The sequence below is a fragment of the Amblyraja radiata genome, chromosome 5, assembly GCF_010909765.2.
Source record: "Amblyraja radiata isolate CabotCenter1 chromosome 5, sAmbRad1.1.pri, whole genome shotgun sequence".
Classification (NCBI taxonomy): domain Eukaryota; kingdom Metazoa; phylum Chordata; class Chondrichthyes; order Rajiformes; family Rajidae; genus Amblyraja; species Amblyraja radiata.
This window is the reverse complement of record NC_045960.1, coordinates 67493650-67520185: the sequence shown is the minus strand read 5'-3', so window position 1 is coordinate 67520185 and position 26536 is coordinate 67493650. Positions and strand designations below refer to the sequence as shown.

At 40.8% G+C, this 26536-nt stretch overlaps 2 protein-coding genes across 7 annotated transcripts in view; one reads left to right on the top strand and one right to left on the bottom strand.

Moving 5' to 3' along the window:
* Nucleotides 1–8564, top strand: part of otof (otoferlin) — a 313157-nt gene extending 304593 nt beyond the window's left edge. For all 5 annotated transcript variants that reach the window (XM_033021479.1, XM_033021476.1, XM_033021478.1 and 2 more), the window contains 3 exons: nucleotides 1312–1490; nucleotides 5506–5606; nucleotides 6638–8564. In XM_033021479.1, the coding sequence (XP_032877370.1) occupies nucleotides 1312–1490; nucleotides 5506–5606; nucleotides 6638–6818 (461 nt within the window). In that variant the 3' untranslated portion in view covers nucleotides 6819–8564. The remainder of the gene's footprint in view (nucleotides 1–1311; nucleotides 1491–5505; nucleotides 5607–6637) is intronic.
* A 716-nt stretch (nucleotides 8565–9280) lies between these two features.
* The window catches only part of drc1 (dynein regulatory complex subunit 1), a 62736-nt gene continuing 45480 nt past the window's right edge, over nucleotides 9281–26536 (bottom strand). For both annotated transcript variants that reach the window (XM_033021481.1, XM_033021483.1), the window contains 6 exons: nucleotides 24694–24783; nucleotides 22837–22926; nucleotides 19146–19372; nucleotides 15249–15392; nucleotides 13125–13227; nucleotides 9281–9966 (listed from right to left, as the gene is read on the bottom strand). In XM_033021481.1, coding sequence (XP_032877372.1) covers nucleotides 9904–9966; nucleotides 13125–13227; nucleotides 15249–15392; nucleotides 19146–19372; nucleotides 22837–22926; nucleotides 24694–24783 — 717 coding nt within the window. In that variant the 3' untranslated portion in view covers nucleotides 9281–9903. The remainder of the gene's footprint in view (nucleotides 9967–13124; nucleotides 13228–15248; nucleotides 15393–19145; nucleotides 19373–22836; nucleotides 22927–24693; nucleotides 24784–26536) is intronic.

The following is a 26536-nucleotide window of genomic DNA, read 5'->3' as shown; positions in this document are numbered from 1 at the left end:
TACTGTAGAATTGACCAGTTGTAACACAAACAGAAAGATTGAGAAAGCTGAAATTGTTGAATTCTTTATTGGGACCCAAAGGCTGCAAAGTGCAGTGGAAGATTTTGTTCTTCAGGTATACAGTGGGCAAGTTGAAACAATGCTGGAGGCATGATAGATAGATTTGACTGATAGAAAAGCCAAAGTGTGAGAGAAGGAGATAACAACAACAGAGGTGTGGAATGTTCATACCATTGGGTTATAGGCTAGCCAAGCGGTATATGAGATGCTGTTCCTCTACTTTGCTTGTGGCCTCACTCTGGCAATGAAGGAGGCCCAAGACATAAAGGTCAGTATGGGAATGGGAAGGGGAGCTAAAATGGTGGACCGAGTGCAAATGTTTGGTGAAATGCCAAGTCTTCTCGTGGCCTTGCAGATGTAAAGGAGGCCAGATTGGAAGCACTGATGTAGATGAGGTGCACATGAACCTTTGTCTCACCTGCATGGACAGCTTGATTCCCTGGGTGGATGAAAGGAGGAGATATAGGAACAGGTGTTACATCTCTAGTGATTGCAGGAGAAAGTATCTGGAGAAGGGGTGAGTGGACCGAGTTGCAGAGGGAGTGGTTTCTGTGGAAAATGGAAAGGGTGGGGGTGTTGGGACATATACTTGCTCTGTCCAGGAAAGGGAGTAAGAACAGTGGAGCAGGAAATAGATGAGATGCAGTCAAGGGTTCTTCTCACCACAGAGGAGGGAAAGCCACTGTTAATGAGAAAGTCAAACATCTTAGAGGTACCTTTGTGGAAAGATTCATCATTGGAATGGACACAGGAACTAGAAGAATGGAATGAAGTCCTTAAAGACAGCAGGGTGGGAGTATAGTTGAAAACGCTGTGGGAAATTGTAAGGTTGTAATGTTCATGAGTCAGGAACTTGTCCGTTGAGGTAAAGACGGAAGAATGCAGAAATAGGAGGGAACTGTCAGAGATGGGTCATGCGAAGGTGAGACAAGATTGAAATAGTCCGCAAAAGCTATGAAATTTTCCAGTTCTGCCAGAGTACAGGAAGCAGCGCCAATACAGGTGACAAGATACTGGAGAAAGAGATGAAGGAGAGGGATCTAGTGGAGCAGAGAGAAAAGAAACTCGTGTTTTATGACTTGTTCAAAATTAGGTTTTCTGGTCTCACAAACACACAATTAACATTGGATAAGCTCTTCAAAGTTATGCCACAATGTTAACATCAAAATAGATATTTAGCAATGTAAGTGTAATATTCTGGAACATTGTTCAACAACTCAGCTATGACTACTGTTTTTTCCCCCCTGACAGGTGCAATTGAATTGGATCTGAACAGGTTCACCCGAGGTGCAAAAACAGCCAAGTTATGTACAATTGAAATGGCGACAGATGAATCTTCTTTTCCTATCGTCTCCATTTTTAAGCAGAAGAGAGTGAAGGGCTGGTGGCCGTTTGTCGCCAGAAATGAAAATGATGAACTGGAGCTTACAGTAAGAAGACTTTTTTTTATGTTGGAGTTTAGCTTAGTCTTGTATCAGGAAATAATTGACACAAGTATTGTAAAGAGATTAAAAAAAGAAGGCATGAGGTTTTGTTATGTGGTAACGACAGAAGTGAGTCAGGAGATGCGATCTTACAAAGAAAATTTAGGCAGTTTGATTGATTAGTACGGGTGTCCGTGGTTATGGGGAGATGGCAGGAGAATGGGATTGGGAGGGAGAGATAGATCAGCCGTGATTAAATGGCGCAGTAGATTTGATAGGCCGAATGGCCTAATTCTACTCGTATCACTTATTTTGATCTTAGATGGAAAGTTGAAAACCAAGATGTCAGATGACACCAAGATTTTCAGGGTCACAGACTGTGAGGAAGGCTGTCAAAGTATACAGTGAGATATAAGTCAGCTACAGAAATGAGCAGAGAATGGCAGAAATGAAGGTCTCGACCCGAAACGTCGCCTATTCCTTAGCTCCATAGATGCTGCCTCCCCCGCTGAATTTCTCCAGCATTTTCGTCTACCTTAGAGAAATGGCAGATGGAGTTTAATTTGAGCAGCTGTGAAGAGTTGAACTTTGGGAGACTAATGGCAAGACCCTTAACAGCATGAATGTGCAGAGGTCCAAGTCCATAACTGGGGTCCAAGTCCATAATTCCCTGAAAATGGCAACACAAGTAGATAGAGTGGTAAAGAAGGCAGATGATATGCTTGCCTTCATCAGTTGAAGCATTGAGTGCAGTAGTCAGGATGTCTTGATGCAGCTTCATAGAACTTTGGGTAAACATTTGGAGTTATGCATGCAGTTCTGGATGCCCCAGGAAGGGTGTGGAGATTTTGGAAAGGGTGCTGAGATTTACCAGAATAATGCCTGGAATAGAGGATAAAAACAAGGAACTGCAGATGCAGGTTAATACACAAAAAAACACAAAGTGCTGGGGTAACTCAGCAGGTCAGGCAGCATCTCTGGAGAACATAGGTAGGTGACTTTTCGGGATGGGACCCCTCTTCAGACTCCACCTGAAACATCATCTATCCACTTTCACCAGAGATGCTACCTGACCTGCCGAGTTACTCCAGCACTTTGTGTCCTTTTCTGGATTAGAGGGTATTAGCTGCAAGGAGAAGGGGGACAGATTTGGATTTCTTCCTCTGGAACAGCAGAGGTTGAAGGGGGATCTGATAGAAGAATCTAAAATTATGAGAGGCATAGATAGGGTAGAATGGAAATATCAAACAAGGCAAAGTTTTAAAATGGGCAAGGCATTGTTTTTACACACACGGTGCAGATAAGAGTTTGTTTTGGCATCATGTTTGGCAGGCATTGTGGGGCAAAGGGCCTGCTCCTGTGCTGCACTGTTCTATGTCTTCAATAGTAATCTCAGGATTTTTCTCTGTGCTATATACTGGTGAGTATAGAAATGCTAGTTATTGTAGAACTAGGAAGAGCAGAGATGAATGTGCGGCTAAAGACCTATTAGAAGGGGAAGAACCTTGGGGCTTTGGATAAGTGGGGTCTCTCTGTGGCAGGGTAGACTTGTACTAAAAGGAGGGGTTGTACCTCAAGGTACAAAGTGCTGGAACAGCGTCTCTGGAGGACATGGATAGGTGACGTTTTGGATGAGGACCCTTCTTCAGACTAATTGTAGGAGGAGGGCAGATCGTGCCTCACATTGAATAGAGTTTTTTGAAGAACAAGCTAAGAAAATTGATGAAAGCAGAGTGGCAGATGTAGTTTACATGGACCTAAGTTAGGCTTTTGACAAGGCTCCCACATGGTAGCATGGTCCAGAAGACAGTGGCACAACGGATCCACGGCATGTTGGGGAATTAGATCCAAAGTCAGCTTGGTGCGAGGAGGCAGTGGGTAGGAGTCAATGAGTGTTTTTCTGACGATATCTGTAACCAGCAGTGGACTGCAGTGATCTGTGCTGGGAACCTTCTTTGTAATATATAAATGACATGAGAATGTGGTTGGATTATTAAGTTTGCGGGCAAATGGAAAATCGCTGGTCGTATATAGTGAAGAAACTTGTCTACAGATGCAGATGGACATAATAATAATAATAATAATGGATGGGATTTATATAGCGCCTTTCTAATACTCAAGGCGCTTTACATCGCATTATTCATTCACTCCTCAGTCACACTCGGTGGTGGTGAGCTACTTCTGTAGCCACAGCTGCCCTGGGGCAGACTGACAGAAGCGTGGCTGCCAATCTGCGCCTACGGCCCCTCCGACCACCACCAATCACTCACACACATTCACACACATTCACACACAGGCAAAGGTGGGTGAAGTGTCTTGCCCAAGGACACAACGACAGTATGCACTCCAAGCGGGATTCGAACCGACTACCTTCCGGTCGCCAGCCGAACACTTAGCCCATTGTGCCATCTGTCGTCCCTGATATGGATAGATATGGATACAGGTTAACCAATGATGAGCGTTTATTGACACTGGGCCTGTACTCGCTGGAGTTTAGAAGAATGAGGGGGGAACCTCATTGAAACATATAGAATAGTGAAAGGCTTGGATAGAGTGGATGTAGAGAGGATATTTCCACTTGTGGGAGAGTCTAGGACTAAAGGCCATAACCTTAGAATTAAAGGACATTCTTTTAGTAAGGAGATATATCTTTTGTCAGAGGGTGGTGAATATGTGGAACTCTTTGCCAAAGAAAACTGGAGGCCAATTCAGTTGATATTTTTAAGGCAGAGATAGATAGATTTTTGATTGGTACAGGTGACAGAGGTTATGGGGAGAAGGCAGGAGAATTGGATTAGGTGGGAGAGATAGATCAGTCATGATTGAAAGGCAGAGTAGAAGAAGGGCCAAATGGCTTAATTCTACGCCTATCACTTATGACATAGATCAGCAGAAAAGATGGGCGGAGTGGAATTTAATCCGGAGAAGTGTGAGGTAATGCACTTCGGAAAATCAAATTCTAGTTGGACACAATAGGGCAAATAGCACAAACCTAAGGATTGTTGATATACACAGGAACTTTGGGTTGCAAGTCCATATCACCCTGAATTAGGTGACATTGGTGGAAAGGAGAGTGAAGAACAGTTGTTATGCTTGCCTTCATGGGTTGAGTATAAGAGTTGGGATATCATGTGTGTTTTGAAGTGAGGAACATAGAAGGTTAAGTTTAACAAATGATGTGTGATTCCGAATGGTTAGAGAGTCAGTTCCTTTCCCTAGAACTAGAGGGCACAAAAGAGAGTAAATGTAAAGGAGATACAGTATGACGAGTCAGTCTTTCACACAGAGTGGGCAGTTACCTGAAACATGCTACTAGAGGAATTGATGGAAAATTATGTTTAAAAGACATTTGGACAAGCACTGAGATAGGAAAGGCAGAGAAGGATATATGTGGGGCCAGTTATTTTTACACAGAGGGTGGGTGGGAGCCTGGAACATGCTGGAGGCAGATGTGATAATAGTGCTAGAGGCTTTTAGATCGGCACAATGGTTATGCAGGAATAAGGATTACATGCATCAGGTAAGATTAATTTATCTTGGCATCATGTTCGGCACAGACATTGAGGGCTAAAGGGCCTTTTCCTGTGATTTACTTTTCTATGTTCTCAGGATATGCGCCTAACGCAGGCATATAGGGTTAGCAGATAGAGGCATCATGGATCAGATGGGTGAAAAGTGCATGTTTTGGAGCAGTATGCCACCAGTTCTCTTCAATTGAGATCAGGAAAGTAGTAATCTCAGTTTGAATATAAAAGTTGCCAACCAATGTGAGGAAATTATGTGTTTTGAAATCCAACTGTAGGAAAAATAATATATACAAATTGTTCAAAGTAATTTAACAGATTTTTAATGCACAAAATGCAGACACCTTATGACAAGTTTTCAATGTAGACACCCTCTGGGAGCTATCACCTCTCCTTTTCACACTGTCGACCATCTGCTGTTGAGTCTCGCAGGTTGGATATCTCCAGTGTAAACACAGAGTCTTTGCAAAGTTCAAACCAAATGTTTCTGTGTTCAGGGTAAGGTGGAGGCCGAGCTACACCTGTTGACAGCAGAGGAAGCTGAGAAGAGCCCTGCAGGCTTGGCGCGAAATGAACCAGATCCTCTGGAGAAGCCAAAGTGAGTACTTTTCCTGTTTTGCTTATGTCTCACAAACTAGCTCAGGGTAAATGCTGCCATTTAAGGAACAGAAGGGCACAATTCAGATTCTAATCTTTACAGGAGAAAAGATGGCTTTAATGTGAATACCTTTGTTTCCTTAGCTGGCATAGTACTGTAGTAAGGCAATCCTGTACATGGTTCGTGCTTTTACTGTCCTGGGCTTTAATACCTGCCTGTCAAGTTTGCACAACTACTGCCTGGTTTTACAATGCCTGTGTCCAGGCACAAATTGCATCCTTGTATGTTTAAATGAGGGCTTGTGTGTGACATCAGGAAGCTGGGTAGTGTCTTCTTATGCTTGTATTTAGAGAGCATACTGGCTATGAAGAGAGGCTGGGTTTGTTGTTTCTATGGAGCACAATACAGCTTCTATATTAGGAACGGTCTCACAGCTGAAAGTTGAAAGCACAGCTTTGGTTAAACGGTTACCGTCTACTGAGGATTTGAACAATTGTTTTATGCAGTCCTTGAAATGTGAAGATTGTGTCATACATTCAGAAAACAATATTCAAATTCTGCCTGATGTTAAATAGTAACTTTTGTCTATTTATTTTTCTCCTGTCTCTCTCTGTTCCTCTACTGCATTTTCCTACTCAGTCGTCCTGACACCAGCTTTATCTGGTTTATGAATCCTCTAAAGTCGATCAGATATTTCATCTGGCATAATTATCGGTGGCTGCTTTTGAAGATCCTTGCCCTTATACTGCTTCTTCTGCTACTGGGGCTCTTCCTTTACTCCATGCCTGGTTACATTGTCAAGAAGATGCTTGGAGCATAATGATCTCAAAATGGTAGATGCTTATTCTCATCTATCCTAAATTGTGCCTATGCAATGTGGATGAAATTAAGTGTTTGAAATGTTTACTAAACAAAACTGTACCGCGTTCCCATTCCTCATACTACCCCTTCCAACTTCCCTCCTTCCCATTCCCATTTAAATTATTAACACTAACCTTCATTTTGTATTTCTTTCATGCTGCTGTGGACAGTCGGCCCGACACAACTTTTATATGGTTTCTCAACCCTTTGAAATCCATCAAATACCTCATCTGCACCCGATACAAGTGGCTTATTGTGAAGATTGTGCTGGCTCTGCTACTGGTGATCATGATCGGCCTATTCCTTTACAGCATGCCAGGTTACATGGTGAAGAAGCTGCTTGGTGCGTGAATCACGGTTTCATGTGGCTGAACAACCGACGGTACTTTTAATGTATGACGTTTAGGAGATAAGCCTATACCATTTTCTGGGGATTCACTTTGAAAACATTATCTACAGATCATCTTATTGTGTGCAGTGTGTGCTGCTCTCCACCATCAAGGTTTAAATTACAATTGAATATTCTTTTCAGCTTTTTGATTCTCAGTTGCAAGTACGTTTTGCTTGTATGGTTTTGAGGTTCAGTATTTCTCACATATTATGATCACTGCCAGTTTTGTCGAGCACTTTCAAAATGTCCCCCTATTCCACTTAAAAACAAGTACCTGCTTCAAACAATACAAACTCAGACATATTGTCTGACTACAAATTGTCCCTCAGATATTTTTGGCCAAGCTATTCCTTTCACTGTTTGTGGCCTTGATTACTTTCAGCAAAACTTTTAAAAAATGTTTAAAAAAATGTTTCGTAGTGAAATATGAATCCTGCATGTGCTCTTGTCACCACATCATGATCACATACCTCCTATATCTCTCGTTTCCCTTTCCCCGACTCTCAGTCTGAAGAAGGGTCTTGACCTGAAACGTTGCATATTCCTTTTCTCCACAGATGCTGCCTGGCATACTAAGTTACTCCAACAAGTTCTTCTTCATGGGGATTAAAAACAATTCAGCAACATCCTTGAAGCTAACAAGCAGAAACAATTCACTTAGCTGGTAACTAATTAAAACATTAACACCTCTTTTATCAACACAACATTTCAAGGGATATTAGACACCAACACTCATCACCTAGAAACTAGCATTCAATTTTACAGCTACACTTTTTTTGATTCTTTGGGTTATTTTCTTTGCACATGAGAAAATTGTGACACAAAACAAATTGAGCTCTAGCCATTTAACAGCGATGATTCATTCTTTGAGCACTGCAAATCTCTGGAACTCTCCTCCTCAAGGGGTATTGGGAAGAAAGAATAACATTTGTGTTGGAAAGAACTGCAGATGCTGGTTTACATTGAAGATGGACACTAAATGCTGGAGTAACTCAGTGGGCCACGCAGCATCTCTGGATAGCAGGAAGTGGTGATATTTCAGGTCGGGACTCTTCTTCAGAAAAAGATTATCCATTTGTTAATGACTAGCTAAACAGATTCATCAGATGAGAGGTTACATCAGATCAGAGCAACTCCATTGACCAACATCTGTTCCTATCTTCAAACATATTAACTAGGGCAATCCATTTGGCCTGTTAATCACACTGTGTTCACAAGGTTGCTGAATTTCAACATTAGATTGCACCACATGCATGTTCAAATCTTCAAAACATAACAGTGAACAAGCATCTACAAGTCATCTATTCAGGATTTCACTGTTGTTCAAGTAGAAATTTCTGGTCAAGACAAAGATAAATAGATATTCATGAAATACACAATTGAGTAGATGACAGCCGATTTGTCCAATCTATGTTCCATCCGCTCAACTCAAAACAAAAATCAGACAGGTAGCACTTTACAAGGTTGACTGAACCATGGTAAATGCCAGACAGCATACCCTAGATGAGACTCAAGTTATCTTTGCTTTATAATTGGCAGTTGTCTCTCTTTGTGATACATTGTGAAATTATGAAAGTACAATTTTATGTCCTCAAACTGTCAAATTCTATTTCACCTTACTCTTTGTATGGATCTTTGTGTAATTATATATTTTTTGGTTTCTGTTGTGAGAACAATGCAATTAAATTAAATTAAATATTAATATTTGAAATAAAGTTGTGAACAAGTGCATTATTCACTGAGCGCCAGACTACTCATTCCATTGAGATGCTGGGATAAACAGGTAAACATACGAAGGGAGGTTAAACAAAATAAATGTATTTTAGAAGAATCACACGTAATCTTTGTGAATGTAGAACATTCTTAGACAGCCTGGCAAGCTAGGTTTAACAGGGATTTTTTTCCTTGGGGTGTCGTGAACCCATGTGCTTATTTTCTGCTGCACGCGACATTACATATGTTCTAGTTCTGTTTGTATTTCTTACTCTCTTAACGGAAAGTGCAGCAGACCAGATGAAGCTTGTGGGGAACAATGACATCCCTTGTTTATTTTTCCACCTTTGAAATGCAAAACTACATTTTTTTCCCCTTGTTCACATGTTTGTTGGCCAGTTCAATGGTTCCCGCTTTACCAATTTTTCCCTGCAGAAAGAAGGGTCTCGACCCGAAACATCACCCATTCCTCTATCCAGAGATGCTGCCTGTCCCGTTGAGTTACTCCAACATTTTGTGTCTGTTTTATAAATAACTTAACCCTGTTAACTTTTAACAACATTACATTCAGATACTCTACAAGAGGCCAGCTGTAATTTTGTAAGGCAGCAGGGCTCCAAATGCAAGACCATCGCTCTCTTCCCCAATTCTATGACAGAATTGTCCAATCTCCTGTCGTTGTCATCCCAGTGAAAAAACAGTCATGGAATTGCACAAGCTATTTGTTAAATTTAATTTCTTTTTTAACAGCAATCTGTACATTCCAAGTCACCAAAGACAACAATGCTGACCGTCAAATACAGTCACCAGCACAAGCAGCTCTCACAAATAACACAATGATGCTGACATGATGAAAAGCATTCAAGGACTGTTCATGGTATGTGAAATATGGGTTCACGTCCTCAGTCAACTTAGTGCTTCTGATCACCATCCTGAAAAGACTAACCACTATACAATGGAAACAAAAATGATTCTGATTCATTTAAACATTTCTTATGCATCTTATTTGAAGAGATAGTTTGCCAGTTATATTGCCAAATAAGAGCAAATTACACATATAGATTAGCAACCCTTTCAACAAAAATAATTCTTTTTTGCAGTCCTAATTGTTTAAAACTTTATTTCTAACCATTTGTCATATAAACAATTATACGATACCAACCATTACGATGTAGACAAATGAGGTGTGACTTAGGTCACCCAGAGGTAATAAGATAAAGGTGTGGAAAAAGTATTCCAGAACCAAGGCTCATCCACTGAAAACTAATAAATCACTCATTGCTTGCTTTACTGGTTAATCATGCATGTTGTTAATTCTTCTAATTTAGTGGTTTATTGCTGATCAAGATTAAATTGCATCAGCTGCGTTGGCGGAATCTCAAGCTCATTGTTCACCTGAGGAGTTTAAAACAAAACACATTATTTTATTTTTTAACAAAACATTTGCAGAACAAGGCAAGGATTATAATCTTTGCACTATCTGAAAAACCACTACACCAAGCGAAATTAAATATGATGCCTCTTCATTTATGAACAAAATTCAGAAATTCTAATTAATCTCCATCATTCATGCAACCAATTCACCTCCACCTCAACACCACCAAGTCAAAAATCCCTCAATGCAACAAACAAAAATTAGATTCCAGGAATCCATCGGTTAGCATATGATGAGCGTTTGACAGCACTGGGCCTGTAATCGCTGGAGTATAGAAGGTCGAGGGGGGACCACATTGAAACTTACAGAATAATGGAAGGCATAGACAGAGTGGATGTGGAAAGGATGTTTCCACTGGTGGGAGAGCCTAGGACCAGAGGCCCTAGCCTCAGAATTAAAGGGTGCTCTTTTAAAAAGGTGAGGAGGAACCTCTTTAGTCAGAGGGTAGTTAATCTGTGGAACACATTGCCACAGAGGACTGTGGAGGCAAAGTCAGCAGATATTTTTAAGGCAAAGATAGACAAATTCTTAATTAGAACAGGTGTCAAGGGTTAAAGGAAGGCAGGAAAAGGATTAGGAGGCAGAGATCAGCCATGATTGAATGGCGGAGTAGACTCGATGGGCTGAATGGCCCAATTCAACTATAATGTGAAAACTCATTGAAAATTTACCTTCAGCACACAAATATGTGTGAACGCTTTCTTAACACAAAGGTTTGAGCAATAAATACTATCTTTATCAATGACACTGTATTAATAAATGAACACAAAAATTTAATAAGAGACCAAAACAAGAACAAAAGTTAGCCCTGCAAACTAAAGTGCACCAATGTCATAAGGAAAAGAATGCCACCTAAAAATTGGCACTAATTTAATGAGTGCTAAATGGAGTTTGCACCAGAAATGAGAACAGCCAACCTAGTGGATATGTATTGTCCAGTCTAAGTGAATTCCCCCATTTTAAGTGGGTTTTCAGGTAGCGATCTGTTGTCTTTTACAAGTGCAGCGCAGCTTCATACCACCACTGCAGCTGCCACTAACCCATACACACTTTGAATCTTGCGTCACTACAACCATCAGACATTTGAAATCCCCCAGTTCAATTCCCTCATCTCCCTTTTAACTTTGTCTCCACTCGTCATTCATGTATTGTGCTCATCTCTTGGCACTTCACTATTCAATGCTAATGCCGTACCTGGTATAAACTGTGACCCACATCCACTCCCAAATACTAAATCTGCTCATTTTGATTACTGATCTCTCTTTAACCTTTGTTTGAACATTACCCTTGAGTTAATAATGGTGCTCTGTGCAATTGATGGAATCGCATACCACAAACAAATGTGGTCTAAATTTCAGCATGCAATTCGCTTGCCCAGAGACCTTCTATCCCATTTAGGAAGCTTGATATAGTACATCACAATGGTGGGCATCATTAAATCACAATTATTATAACAGCATGTTGGAACTGGGCAGGTAAAATGTGTGATTCAACTGATTGCAGTTATCTGGACCCAAGATGATCAATATCTGTTTTGAAAGGAATAACACCAAATCAAACCTGTTTTGTCAGACCGTCCGGATTACCAAAAAACCAACCCTAGCCACAGATAACACCATGTGAAAATGATCTAACATTTCAAGTCTACCCGCACTACTAAACAACATAATAAATAAAGACAGACATAAAATGCTCCAGCAACTTAGCAGGTCAGACAGCATCTCTGGAGAACATGCATAGAGAACATTTCGGGTCAGGATCATTCTTCACACTAAAGCAGGGACCTGTCCCAAAATGTTGGCCCATCCATGTTCTCCAGAGATTATGCCTGACCCACCGAGTTACTTTAGCATTTTGTGCCTTTCTTTGGTAAACCAGCATCTGCAGTTCTTGTAACAAAATAAATAACTTCAAATCAACATTACAACTCAGCCTGCAGCAGTTTCATCGACACTGAGTCTTGAGGAACCGTGGTGAATCAGTCTGGCACTGTTTCTAATACTATGAAAAATAGCAATTGATAAATTATTCCAACATAAACCAAACTATTGCAAATGCTCAGCAGTTCAGGCAGCATCCACACAGAAATATATTTCTGCGTCAAAGCAATTAACTCATCAACCGTAAATATTTCCAATTAGGGATTAAAGCAACCTCCTAAATGTGTCCATAGCACGCAGAAGACGAGTTGTAACAATAGACAGCATCTCCATTCAATGTGATCATGGCTCACATGGCTGATCATCCACAATCAGTACCCCGTTCCTGCCTTCTCCCCATATCCCCTGACTCGGCTATCTTTAAGAGCTCTATCTAACTCTCTCTTGAAAGCATACAGAGAGCTGGCCTCCACCCCTTCCGAGGCAGAGAATTCCACATACTCACAACTCTGTGTGATAAAGTTTTTCTTCATCTCCTTTCTAAATGGCTTACCCTTTATTCTAAAACTGTGGCCCCTGGTTCTGGACTCCCCCAACATTGGGAACATGTTTCCTGCGTGTCCAAATCCTTAATAATCTTATATGTATCAATAAGATCCCCTCTCATCTGTCTAAATTCCAGAGTATACAAGCCCAGCCGCTCCATTCTATCAACATATGACAGTCCCGTCATCCCAGGAATTAACCTGGTGGGTACGCTGCACTCCCTCAATAGCAAGAATGTCCTTCCTCAAATTTAGAGACCAAAACTGCACACAATACTCCAGGTCTGGTCTCACTATGGCCCTGTACAACTGCAGGACCTCTTTGCTCCTATACTCAACTCCTCTTGTTATGAAGGCCAACATGTCATTCACTTTCTTCACTGCCTGCTGTACCTACATGGTTACTTTCAGTGACTGATGAACAAGGACTGCCAGATCCCATTGTACTTCCCCTTTTCCCAACTTGATACCATTTAGATAATAATCTGCCTCCCTGTTTTTGCCGCCAAAGTGGATAACCTCACACTTTTCCACATTAAATTGCATCTGCCATGCATCTGTCCACTCACCCTGCACCTGTCCAAGTCACCCTGTATCCTCATTGCATCCCCTTCACACTACAAAAGTGCCTTACAGAAGGGAGTTGTTTAAATGCCTCCTGAAAGAAAATATTGTATGTAAGGTATCACTTACCGAAGAATGCATGTACTGCTGTAATAATAATCTGAACTCTGCATTTTGCTGAGCAAGGCTGCACTTCTCAGTATTTAAGTTTGATCTTTTCACCAATATTTGACTGTAAAAGAAAATATTAAATCGTGTTCACTTAATATTGTATTTATATGAGGACTCAATACCAGCAGTGAATTAAAATGGTAATATAAATACATAACAGAGCAGTAAAGATTTACAGTAATTTTTTTCTAAAAAAATAACAATACAGAAAAACTACATTTATAACATTTGTTTTTCCAGCTAATGCAAGGACAATATAATAAAATACAACTTAGGCTTGCTTTCTGTCATTTTGTCATTTTTCTTTCTCTTTTCATTTTATGCTTCAGTCCTATTTTACATTAAAACATACTTTTTTCCTTTCATTATTTGTATACAGCATAAATGAAGACAACCTAAATTTTTTTTTTTTTAAACCCTGTGATTTTGAACATTAAACCACAAAAATTAAAAGATGCAGAGAAAATACTCAGGAAACACAAGATATGTTAGTATCTCGATGCCAAGTATCTGGGACAAAAAAAAACCAGCTGGAGGAGCACTGCAGGTCGAGCAGTGTCTGTGCATGCAAGCAGAATGGTCGATGTTTTGTATCGAGACCCTGCATCAAGGCTGAGTGTGTGGAGGGAAGATAGCTGGTATAAAGAGATGAGAGATGGGGGGGGGTGTTTGGGAGGTAAGAGAAAGAACCGGGTACAGTTGGAAATGATGGGCAGATGGAGTCAGGTTGGGAGGAGGTGGAGCAGATTAAAGACAAAGGTTCGTTAATAATAGGTGGAAACATACAAGGGGAAAAAATTGCAGAATGGGCCAGATGGGGGAAGGAGGAAGGTAGAGGCAGTGATGTGGTGCCATAAAACACTCATCCTGGGTGAAGTACTGATGCATTTTCACCACAACATACACCTGAGTTATATTTCTTTCCAACCTGTTACTGTACTGAATATAACACTTAAGTGCTGGCAGAACACAGCAGGTCAGTTGGTTTCTATGGAGAGAATGGACCGATTTTTTTTGTCGTCTGGACTCTTCTTCAGAGTGGAGTATAAGGAGGATAAAGCTCGAAAAGAGAGATGGGGTGGGGCAAAGCTGGACAAGTGATATGTGGACAAAGGTGACAGGTGGATGGAGTAAATGACAAAGGTAAAGGTGAAATGGAGACAAAAAGGGTGTCAAGTTAAGGAAAAAAGGAGTGAAATGTAAAGTCAGAGGGAAGGATGTGCATGCATGGGGATAGTGTATAGGGAAAATAGGAGATCAAAGAAAATATGGGACTGGGATGGGAAAAGATGTACACGGGGCAGAGAGGAGCAGGGTGATTGGGATGGTAGGAGAAATGGGTGCACACAGAGGTGGGGGTGCAAGGGGGGGGGGTATTACTGAAAAATGGAAAGTTCAATGTTCATACTATTGGATCGTAAGCTACCGGAGTGGAATACAAGGTGGTGTTTCTTCTAGTTTGCATGCAGCCTGACTGGCAATGGAGGCCAAGGAGAGAAAGGTCAGTATGAGAATGGGAAAGGGAGTTAAAATAGTGTGTGGGAGTACAGAAATTGTTCAAAATATGCTGTTCAAATTCCGTTTAAAAGCAGTACCAGAAAATAGTATGGGTGATTCAAAATAACAAAACTATATGCATTGACGGCCTCCATAGCATTCTGTGGCAAATAATTCCCAAGATTCACCACCCTCAGACTAAAGAAATTCCTTCTCGTCTCCTTTCTAAAGGAAGTCTAATTCTGAATCTATGACCTCGTCCTAGACTCTCCCACTAGTGGAAACATCATCTCCACATCCATTCTATCCAAGCCTTTCAATATTTGACTTACTCCACTTAGATGAGGGAGCTTCAAGCTTCATCAATTTTAAAATGGTGTCAACATTTATTATATTTATTCTGCAATATAATTTTTGTTTGCACATATTGCATAAATCAGTCTTACAAAACAGCTTAGTAAAGAAAGATTTTTAAAAATTGAATGCAATCAAATGTGAAATTTGTTTGCTTAATCATTTCATGGAGGTAAATTTGATTTGTAAATTCATTAGAGATTTTGCTACTGCTTAAAGTGTGATACTTACAAGTATTTGCCCAATGAATCCTCAAGACAGTTCCAGACCTTTAATTTATGTTCTGGGATTACGTTTGCCATGGCGCCCCAGTATGCACTATCCTCAGAGCTATCTCTCTCCTTCACGCTGGACATTTTGGTGTGTGCTTTGTCCCTTGAGAAAATAAATCCAGAAAAGCATGGATGGAAAATTTTGCCAGATTATGTTCAAATCTTTCAGAATTGATCAAAGTCAAATGGAAATAAGCATTATTAAGAAATACCAGTCCAGGTTTTGTGCAGTTTGAATTGACTATTAGGCCATGTAAACTTTGAATCTGTTTTCCTCTTTTATTGGGATTACAAGCATGGGATATGCCTGTCACTGGCGATGTTATCATCTAAAGGCCATCCTTAAATATACTCTAGAAGGTGGAGGTTGTCCATTTCTTGAACTGCTACATTCATGAATCAATTACTACAGCATGTCGAAAATGAAGAGTCCCTTGCTAAGCCATTGAGAGGGCCATTAATACGAGCACATTTCTCATATCATGGTGATTATTCAAACTTTGGCAAATGGGCTGCGCTGACAAGGTCAGCATTTGTTGCCCATCCCCAAATTCCCACAACAAGCTGGTCGCAAGCCATTTTCTTATATCTCTGCAGTTCCTCAACTGAAGGTATTCCCACAGTGCTGTTGGGTAAGTACCACCAGGATTCATATCTAGTGGTAGTGGAAGAACGAACAGCAATTGATTTCCAAGTCCGGACATTGCAGGTCTAGAAGGAGAGCCTCCAGGTGGGTGGTATTCCAATTCGCATTCTGCTTTTGTTTTTTTTGTTGCCTTAGAAGTCTGACCATGGATGGCAAAGAATGAAAGATCTTCTTCTCTTTCAAACTTTGTAGAACCAGATGGGTTCAGGCCACCATCGCAAGTTTCATGGTCACTTTTACCATTACAATTTATTTTATTTTATACTTTCCATTGCTTATTGTTGAAATTAGACTCACACTTTTGGGCCATTGGCATGACCTTCTGGATAACTAATCTAGTAGCACGACCACAGTCCCGCTGTATTCTTCTAATAACAGTGATTTCAATAGAAAAAAGTTATACCCGGTTTGTAATTAGAAAAATCTGTAGCCAGAAATGATCACTATTACAACCAAGAAAGTAAATGAGAAACGGTGATGAAGACAATCTTATAGAAGAGAAACACAGTCCAATAAACTAGTAAAACAAGGACTTGAATAGGAAGATTGACCAGATCACAAAGGTATATGAATGCACAACTGCCTATGGGGATGACCAAACTGAATGCTTGTAAAAAGTTTCCAAGTTTAGAGAGACATCTTTATTATCTGACGTGTCATCAGAACATTATCTGATTTATTTGTAGCAAACTTTGTAAGAACATTTATTTAGAGGAAACACTAATTATCGTGCATTACTAAACAAAATACATTAACTACAATTTAATTTCAAAAAGAATAATGAATCATATAATCAAACTTAAAAGATGCTTGAAAGAAAGAAATCCCATCAAAAATAAAATCCCATCTTCTTGAGATATTTTCCGCCTTAATACGTTTGGCAAATATACATGGTATTAGCCATACCGATGAAACCAGCATCAACCTTGGTAATAGTTGACTTGCTTCCATCTCCTGCACCAGGATTTATCAAATTGGGCGAAATATAAAAATAAATGCTGGATGGAAGCACCTAGGGAAAGCACAGTGCACGGGGAGGGACTCAAATAGAGAAAGCCAGTAGACAGTGTGTGAGGCAGGAGGCAGAGAAGGGAAGCACTCAGACCCAACATGTACGGGAGAAAGAAGAAAAAGATAATAAACGGAGAATAAGAGGTGGTGGGTTTCTTAAATGTGTATATTTTAATGCTAGGAGCATTGTAAGAAAGGTGGATGAGCTTAGAGCTTGGATTGACACCTGGAAGTATGATGTTGTGGTGATTAGTGAAACATGGTTGCAGGATGGCTGTGATTGGAAACTAAATATTCCAGGATTTCGTTGCTTCAGGTGTGATAGAATTGGAGGGGCAAGAGGTGGAGGTGTTGCATTGCTTGTCAGGGAAGATATTACAGCAGTGCTTTGGCAGGATAGATTAGAGGGCTCGTCAAGGGAGGCTATTTGAGTGGAACTGAGAAATGGGAAAGGTGTAGCAACGCTTATAGGGATGCATTATAGACCGCCTAATGGGGAGCAAGAATTGGAAGAGCAAATATGTAAGGAGATAGCAGATATTAGTAGTAAGCACAAGGTAGTGATTGTGGGAGATTTCAATTTTCCACACATAGACTGGGAAACACATTCTGTAAAAGGGCTGGATGGTTTGTAGTTTGTAAAATGTGTGCAGGATAGTTTTTTGCAGCAATACATAGAGGTACCTACTAGATAAGGGGCAGTGCTGGACCTCCTGTTAGGAAATGAGACAGGTCATGTGGCGGAGATATGTGTTGCGGAGCACTTCGGGTCCAATGATCACAATACCATTAGTTTCAATATAATTATGGAGAGGGTCAGAACTGGACCAAGGGTTGAGATTTTTGATTGGAGAAAGGCTAACTTTGAGGAGATGCGAAAGGATTTAAAAAGAGTGAATTGGGACATTTTGTTTTATGGGAAGGATGTAGAAGAGAAATGGAGGACATTTAAAGGTGAAATTTTAAGAGTACAGAATCTTTATCTCCCTGTTCGGTTGAAAGGAAAGAGTAAAAATTGGAAAGAGTCATGGTTTTCAAGGGAAATTGGACACGGTTCGGAAAAAGAGAGAGATCTACAATAATTATAGGCAGCATGGAGTAAATGAGGTGCTTGAGGAGGATAAAGAATGTAAAAAGAATCTTAAGAAAGAAATTAGAAAAGCTAAAAGAAGATATGAGGTTGCTTTGGCAAGTAAGGTGAAAGTAAATCCAGAGTTTCTACAGCTATATTAATAGCAAAAGGTTAACGAGGGGTAAAATTGGTCTGTTAGAGAGTCAGAGTGGACAGCTATCTACGGAGCCAAAAGAGATGGGGGAGATATTGAACAATTTCTTTTCTTCGGTATTCACCAAGGAGAAGGATATTGAATTATGTGAAGTAAGGGAAACAAGTAGAGTAGCTATGGAAACTATGAGGATCAAAGAAGAGGAAGTACTGACACTTTTGAAAAATATAAAAGTGGATAAGTCTCCAGGTCCTGACAGGATATTCCCTAGGACATTGAGGGAAGTTAGTGTAGAAATAGCAGGGGCTATGAAGGAAATATTTCAAATTTAATTAGAAACAGGAATGGTGCCGGAGGATTGGCGTACTGCGCATGTTGTTCCATTGTTTAAAAAGGGTTCTAAGAGTAAACCTAGCAATTACAGACCTGTTAGTTTGACGTCAGTGGTGGGAAAATTAATGGAAAGTATACTTAGAGATAATATATATAATCATCTGGATAAACAGGGTCTGATCAGGAACAGTCAACATGGATTTGTGCCTGGAAGGTCATGTTTGACTAATCTTCTTGAATTTTTAGGGAAACTGATGAGGGTAAAGCGGTGGATGTTGTCTATATGGACTTCAGTAAGGCCTTTGACAAGGTTCCACATGGAAGGTTGGTTAAGAAGGTTCAATTGTTGGGTATTAATGGTGGAGTAGCAAGATGGATTCAACAGTGGCTGAATGGGAGTTACCAGAGAGTAATGGTGGATGGCTGTTGGAGGCTGGTGACTAGTGGGGTGCCTCAGGGATCTGTGTTGGGTCCACTGTTGTTTGTCAAAGGGAAAAGCTTGTCCACATCCACATATATGGTTATGTTCCCTTCATTAAATTACTGCCTTCAGAACAGAAAAGGTAGAGAGTACCAAAACATTGTTAAAAGACAAATACAATTTCAGGTTTGATATATAGAGACCAAAAAATATATATACCTTGCTTGATCATTTTCCTCTAGGAAAAGTCTTAAAGTTCTGAGGATATCATTGGGATGAACAAGTTGCAAACGCTGCTGAGATATCAAATCTGCACAGGCTTTTATCTTTTTATCCTCTTCTTCACTTATGCATACTTCTTCCAAAGTATCTCCTTGACCCTCTACTTCATCTTCCATTTCTTCTACCACCTCTTCATCAAGCTGCTTCAACAATATGTCTGTCTCCTAAAGTCAATAAATGCATCTTGTTATTGAAGAGGAAGCAATATTGCAGATCCTTAAATATTAATAAACGGTGACAGCAGATTATCATTTTACTCTAGAGATAACATATTTTATATTTAAAACAAATATTACACCCTCATATTTTTCTGTGTGCCTTTTTATTTCCTTTGTTACTCATTTAGACAAGTGATAAATACCAAATATATTATCCCCGCATGGAATTGTGTGAGGGATTATTACAATAATAACTCCTCGTTTATCCTCATGTATCATAGTTATAGGTGGATAATCTCTGGAAAAAGCTTCACTATCAGAGAAGCATGACCAAATATATTTAAATGACAGGAGAAAGTGAGAAAGCATAAACATTGCTCCATAATGAAAAGCAGTTGATCCAAAACATGAATGTGGTGTTCCCTGAGTGTATTTATGGTATTTGTTCTCATTAAAATTTTCTCTTCTGTTTCAACATCCCTACACTCCCTAATTCTGATAAAATAAATATTCGTAAAGGAATACATTCTATATTTCCAAAAAGCAGAACCAAAGATCACAGTCGATGAAGCAGGAGACAACACCATGGTTCAATAACACGATTCAACCTTTTAGACTCTAATGAAACAAATTTACAGAATAAAACCCTCAGCAAGTTTGGTGCATTTACGCAAGTTTACTGGAAAGTCCCGAAACACCCATCAGGTGAGATTCAGTGCTTCTCCACATGCTGCAATCACAATCAGCGAGTAGTCTTGAGCTGTTCCCATGCTGATGGCTATCGAGGAAGAAGCTAATTGTACAGTTTGTGATGTATTGATGAGGAAGTCGAGGATCCAGTTGCAGTGGGACCCAGATCCGTGAGCTTGGACTGGACGATGTTGTTAAACGCCCAGCTGTAATCTATGATCAACAGCCTGATGTTTGTGTTGCTATTGCCCAAGTGGTCCAATGCATAATGGAGAGCCAGCGAGATCACATTCTCTATTGACCTGTTGTGGCAGTAGGCAAACTGTAGTGGCTCCAGGTTCTTGTTGAGGAAGGATATGTGCTATAAACCAACCACTCAAAGCATTTCATCACCATGGACATTAATGCCACGAGGCGGTAGTCATTGAGGAACATCACCTTATTCTTCTTGGGTACCGGTATCATTAATGCCTGTTTGAAGCAGGTGGGAACATCAGACCTCAGTAATGAGAGGTTAAAGATGTCCACAAAAACTCCAGCCAGTTGGTCTGCACAGGTTTTAAGAACACAACCAGGTATACCCTCCTGAAGGACCTTCTGACGTCGGCTTTGTGACTGAAATTGTAATTGGGGGGCTATGGGGGCCTGGGATGCCACATTAGTGTTCTCTCTGTCAAAGCTTGCACAAAATACATCTGGGAGCGATGCTTCGCTGTCACTTTAGCTGCCCCCTGATTTCACCTTGTAGGAAGTAATAGCATGCAAGCCTTGCCACAGCTGTTGAACACCTGCCTCATTCTCCAGGTTGGAGTGAAAGTTCGTTTTCGTCTTTTTGATAGCCTTGTCAAGGTCGTATCTGGAATTCTTGTATAGCTCTACGTCGTCAGACTTGAATGTCCGAGATCTGGTCCTCGGAAGAATGTGGACCTCCTGGTTCATCCAAGGCCTTTGGTTGGGGAACACTCTAATGGTTTTCATAGGAATACAGTGCTCCACACATTTTCTTATGAAGTCAGTAACAACTGCGGCGTATTCATTCAAGTCTGTTGCTGAGTCCTTGAACATCGCCCAGTCCACAGACTCCAAGCAGTCCCCTAGTCGTTCCTCTGTCTTCCCTGACAAGCTATGTGCATTCCTCACCACTGGGGGACCTCAGCAGGTTAAGCAGCATCAATGAGTGCTGGGGGAATGGGGGGGGGGGGGGGAGGAATTGTCGACATTGAGTTGGAACCCTGCAATCGGACTAAAAGTGGAGGGGGTAGATAGCCAGTATAAAGAGAGGGATCATGGTGTGACACAGGGTCAGTGAGTGATTGGTGGACTGAGAATGAGTTATCTTTCATACCCCCTTTGAAAACAGATAAAGGTTGCAGTAGAAATGGCTCAGATTCTCCAAAAGCAATTCTGTAACACCAAGTAACAAACTGTAAAATATATCAATCTGGTCAACATTAAATCCTTGCAGCAGCTGGAGGAAAAAATGAAACATAAGTGTTTATGTATTCCTTTCATGCATTGCACAATTAAATGGTTTATTCTCACTGTTATGTTGAAGGAATAAACTAATTTGTGCATATCAAATAACTATGAAGTAAATAACCAAGATAATTTAATTTTTGGAGACACAAAAGACAGCAGAATCTGAAGCAAAAAACAAACTCAGCAGGTCAGGCAGTGTGTGTGGAGGGAAATGTACATACTTTGGGTCGGGACCCTTCCACACCCCTGCTCTTGGTCATTATAATCCAAGGGAGCAGACCATTCATTTAATGACTCTTCCAATTAATAGTTCTGAAAATCTTTAAATTCTAAATCAAAATGTTCAACTAGAATTTGTGCTCAAGTTTCACCACTGGTTCTTGAACAGCAGCTCACTCTTGCATTATCTTCTCTGTGGATTGTCACCTTGTCGTGGTGGAGAAGCTTGTGTGGTCCTGAGCTACTGAGAGCGATGCAGTCTGGAGCTATGCCCCTGGTAGGGCCATCCATGGCGGTAAGGTCGAGAGGGAGGTCTCTGACAAAGAGCAATCCAACCAAGACCTGAACGGTGTAACAGGAGGAGGATGATGGCTAACTTTAGTGTAGCTTCACAACGGCTGGGAAGGCGGATGAAGGCTGCAGCAGAAAAGGGTCCCCGGTCGTCTTGGATTCCATGCCACTGGATTCTGACCCAGATCTGTCAAGGACCGTGTGGTGGCTGTCTGTGCACCAGTCTCCCCACGTTAAACAAAGTCACATATAGGCGTCCCCCATGAGAGGACAGTCATACTTATTTTGAGTGACCGCCGATGATGATGATGATTGCATTGAGGCAAAGACCTCTTCTTTCATAACCACACCAGGCAGCTGAAAGTTCAAAGTCAAGGGCATCCCTGCTATAACAATATAAATAATGTCAAGTCAAGTCAAGTAGCAAGTCCCCATTGCAAATTCATTTTTAAATTGTTAATGGCCAGATGGTTAGCAGATTTCCTGCTTCATTTGAGGTGGAGCCACATTGCTTTGTATTCATATGAATCCAGCCTAAATTTGCTACAAAATCCAGCCAATGCATTTGCTACAAAAACATAGTCATCACTTGCAAATGATCATACAATATAATGAGTTCACTTTTGCATGTGTATTTACATTTCTTGAAATAGGATGCATCACAGACAACTGTAAGCAAAGTAAATAGGCCTCGATGTACCAATACTCCAACAAATGGTATTCTAAACCAAATTTTTTCAGATACCGAGTATGACCAAACGATTTTGTACCTGAAAATGCAGTTATCTTACCTTATCCAATTCATACTTGGATGTTTCACAATTCTTTATAAAAAACTCTGTCAGTTTGATGATATCATCTTCATTTTCAATTCCCAAAGCCTGTGTGTGGTGAAAATAATTTAGAATTTTAAATTTTAATCTTAAAATCAGAAATATCCCAAACAAAAGTATCACATTACCATCCCCATTAAAATCTTTAGTTTCTACTGCAATTTGATGATAGATAATACAAAGTCAGTTAGGTTCTCTCTCCCTTCCCAATCCCAGATCAATTTAATTTTGTGTCTCACGAATCTGATAAGAGTCAGATAGAATCGGATATCACGAATAGATAGGGTGGTCAAAAAGGCTTTGCGCACATTGGACTTCATCAGAGTATTGAGTATTGAATTTCAATTCTGGGCACCATGTTTTAGGAAAGATGGTGTCTAGCTATCTATGATTCTACTTACTTACATCTCGGACTTATTACTGAACAAGGATTTTTATATCAATACACACTGCAGTAACAGACCTGAAAGGGCTTGCTGCACCCACAGCCTTTTGTTGCCACTCCCTCCACTAAAACCATACAGTTGTGCCTTTTCATTTTAGCTATCTGAGAAATAATGCTTGGACAGCCCTCAGCTCTTAACCCAGTAGACGCCAGATCTGAGTCCCACCCTCAGAAATAGGACATGTACACAGGAACAGAGCAAAATATCAAACTATTAGCCAAAAACAAGCTTAGCTGCAGAAGTGAACTGAATTTCAGTGCAGAATGAAGAGCATTAACTCAAGGGAGAAACTGAATGCGTACATGTGCGTGATATCCCGAAACCCCGCCAAAGCGGTACACGATAGCGCTGCAATTTTTGGGCCACCTTACTCACCATTGTCCTGGGATGTAAATGAAACAAGTTTCGTTTGGATTGATGTTATATTTTACAAGTTATTGACATTGTAAACTTTACAAAAATCACTTTTCCACTTGCCCTGCCCATCAGCCGCATTCAACGTCACAATGATGTCACAATGGGATCCTGAATCTCATTTACATATTAAAACCATGATTTAAAAAAACTCTTTTAATCAAATTCTTCCGTTTTCATTAACAGCTAACATTGTTTTTAGGTTATTTTAAAGAAAAAAAACACGATTTTCATTGAGAATTTCATTTTTTTTAAAACATCGCAATTTTCATTTTGGGGGAGTGGGATAGGTAGGAGGTGAGGAGTGGGGGAGCAGAGGGATAGAGGGAGAGGAGGGGGGTAGGGAGAAGTGTGGGAGGTGAGGAGGGAGTGTGGTGGAGAAGGGGGGGTGGAGGGAGAAGAGGGGGAGTGGAGGAGGTAGGGAGTGGAGGATAGAGGGAGAGGAGGGCAGTGGGGAGGTGAGGAAGGAGAGTGGAGGAGTGAATAGGGGAGAGGTGAGGAGTGGGGGAGCAGCGAGATAGAGGGAGTGGAGGGGCTAGAGAGGAAAGTGGGTTATGGAGGGAGGGAGTGACTGAGGGCAGGGGAAAGGTGAGGGAGGGGGGTGGGATAGAGGGAGGGAGAGGTGAGGGAGGGAGTGTGGAGGGGAGGTGAGAGGGGAAAGAAGAGGGAGGGTGAAGAGGAGGGGGAGGGATTGCTGGGCGATGAGGGGGAATGGAGGAGGATAGAGGTAAGAAGAGGGATGGCGAGGCGCAGTTGGGGGAGGGTTGCAGTGACTCACGTCACAACAGGGATGTCTGGCGTCATAACGGGAACCCCTCAGCCGCGCCTACGCAGTTGGGGGCTATGCATGAGTGGTGGAATATTGCCATGTGGGAAGGGCCTAACGGGGCTGCACCTGGTCTAGTAGAATATCAAGGCTGCTCAAAATATTCCCATCAAAATTTTAAAATCTTACAGTAAATATGGCATCAAGTTTAATTAGCGATTGTTCATCTTGCTTCAGGGAACTAAGAATTTTCAGAAGCTTGTTTTCAATCAGGAATCCCTGTAAAAACAAAATATTGTCAGTTTAAATTCTAAATATGGTGTAGAAGCAATTCTGTCAAGAAGAAAACAGGTCCTCCTCAGGTTACAACAGGGTTCCGTTCATGAGAAATGTTCACAACCCAAATAGTTGTCAAGTCAGAAATACGGCCACAAACCAAGTTCCACACCGCAGAAGATGTCTGCCTTCATTCTCACGAGAAAGCATTTTCCCCCAGTTAACTTTTTATAACTGGGGAAAGCAACGTTTATTTGTGGGATGACAGAGTGGATGTGGAGAGGATGTTTCCTCTTGTGGAAGAATCTAAGCATCCAGGAAAACAATAACAGGTCACCCATTTAAGTTTGCAATTTCTTCTTTTGGAGCATCATGAGCTTTGGAAGTAATTCCCCTCAAAAAGATATTGTAAGAAGATTATTTGGCTACATTTAAAGCAGAGGCAGATACTTAAAGAGGGGAAGAAAGATGTCAACAGTTTGGCTAGAATACAGACTTGCGGTTACAGTCAAATCAGTTGTGATCCTATTCAATGGAGGAGAGACAAGTGGCCTATGATTCCTCCCAATTCAAATGTTTGTATGTTTGTGACCTTCCACTGACTTGTCACACAAACTTTATATTTAGAGAAATAACAAGTGTAATTTTCATTTTGGGTGGAATTAGCAATCAGGATCCAAACTGTTCATCAACGCAAAACTTTTCCAATAATATTGTCCAAAATGTCTACTCAAACCCATTTATGTAGTGACCAGTGAATAATCTTCTATGCTAAAAATAATAATGCTTTGCGATATAAAATATAGCCCAGCCCACTAAGATTATCTCACCTACCACATCAACTAACTTGATTTAATATACTTTAGATTGACGTAAAATAACAGAACCAGTCATTAATCTATTTGATGTAGAGATAGATTTTTGTTGGAGATGAGGTTTTTTGAAATGGGTCCCCTTGCCTTGGTAGAAAGGTTAATTTTGAAGTTTTATTGAGGGCCCTGTCATTAGCACAGAAGGGCACGGTGGCGCAGCGATAGAGTTGCTGCCTTATAGCACTTGCAGCTTCAGAGACCCGGGTTCGATCCCGACTACAGATGCTGCCTGTACGGAGTTTCTACGTACTCCCCATGACCGCCTGGGTTTTCTCCAAGATCTTCGGTTTCCTCCCACACTCCAAAGACGATTAGTTAAAACAATTGTAGGTCCCTTGCAGTCAGAAACAGGTGAATTGATCATGGGGAACAAGGACATGGCAGACCAATTGAATAACTACTTTGGTTCTGTCTGCCGGAAATAGCAGGGGACCGGGGATCAAATGAGATGGAGGAACTGAGAGAAATCCAGGTTAGCCGGGAAGTGGTGTTAGGTAAATTGAATGGATTAAAGGCCAATAAATCCCCAGGGCCAGATAGGCTGCATCCCAGAGTACTTAAGGAAGTAGCCCCAGAAATAGTGGATGCATTAGTGATAATTTTTCAAAACTCTTTAGATTCTGGAGTAGTTCCTGAGGATTGGTGGGTAGCTAATGTAACCCCACTTTTTAAAAATTGAGGGAGAGTGAAAACGGGGAATTACAGACCAGTTAGTCTAACGTCAGTAGTGGGGAAACTGCTAGAATCAGTTATTAAAGATGGGATAGCAGCACATTTGGAAAGTGGTGAAATCATTGGACAAAGTCAGCATGGATTTATGAAAGGTAAATCATGTCTGACGAATCTTATAGAATTTTTCGAGGATGTAACTAGCAGAGTGGATA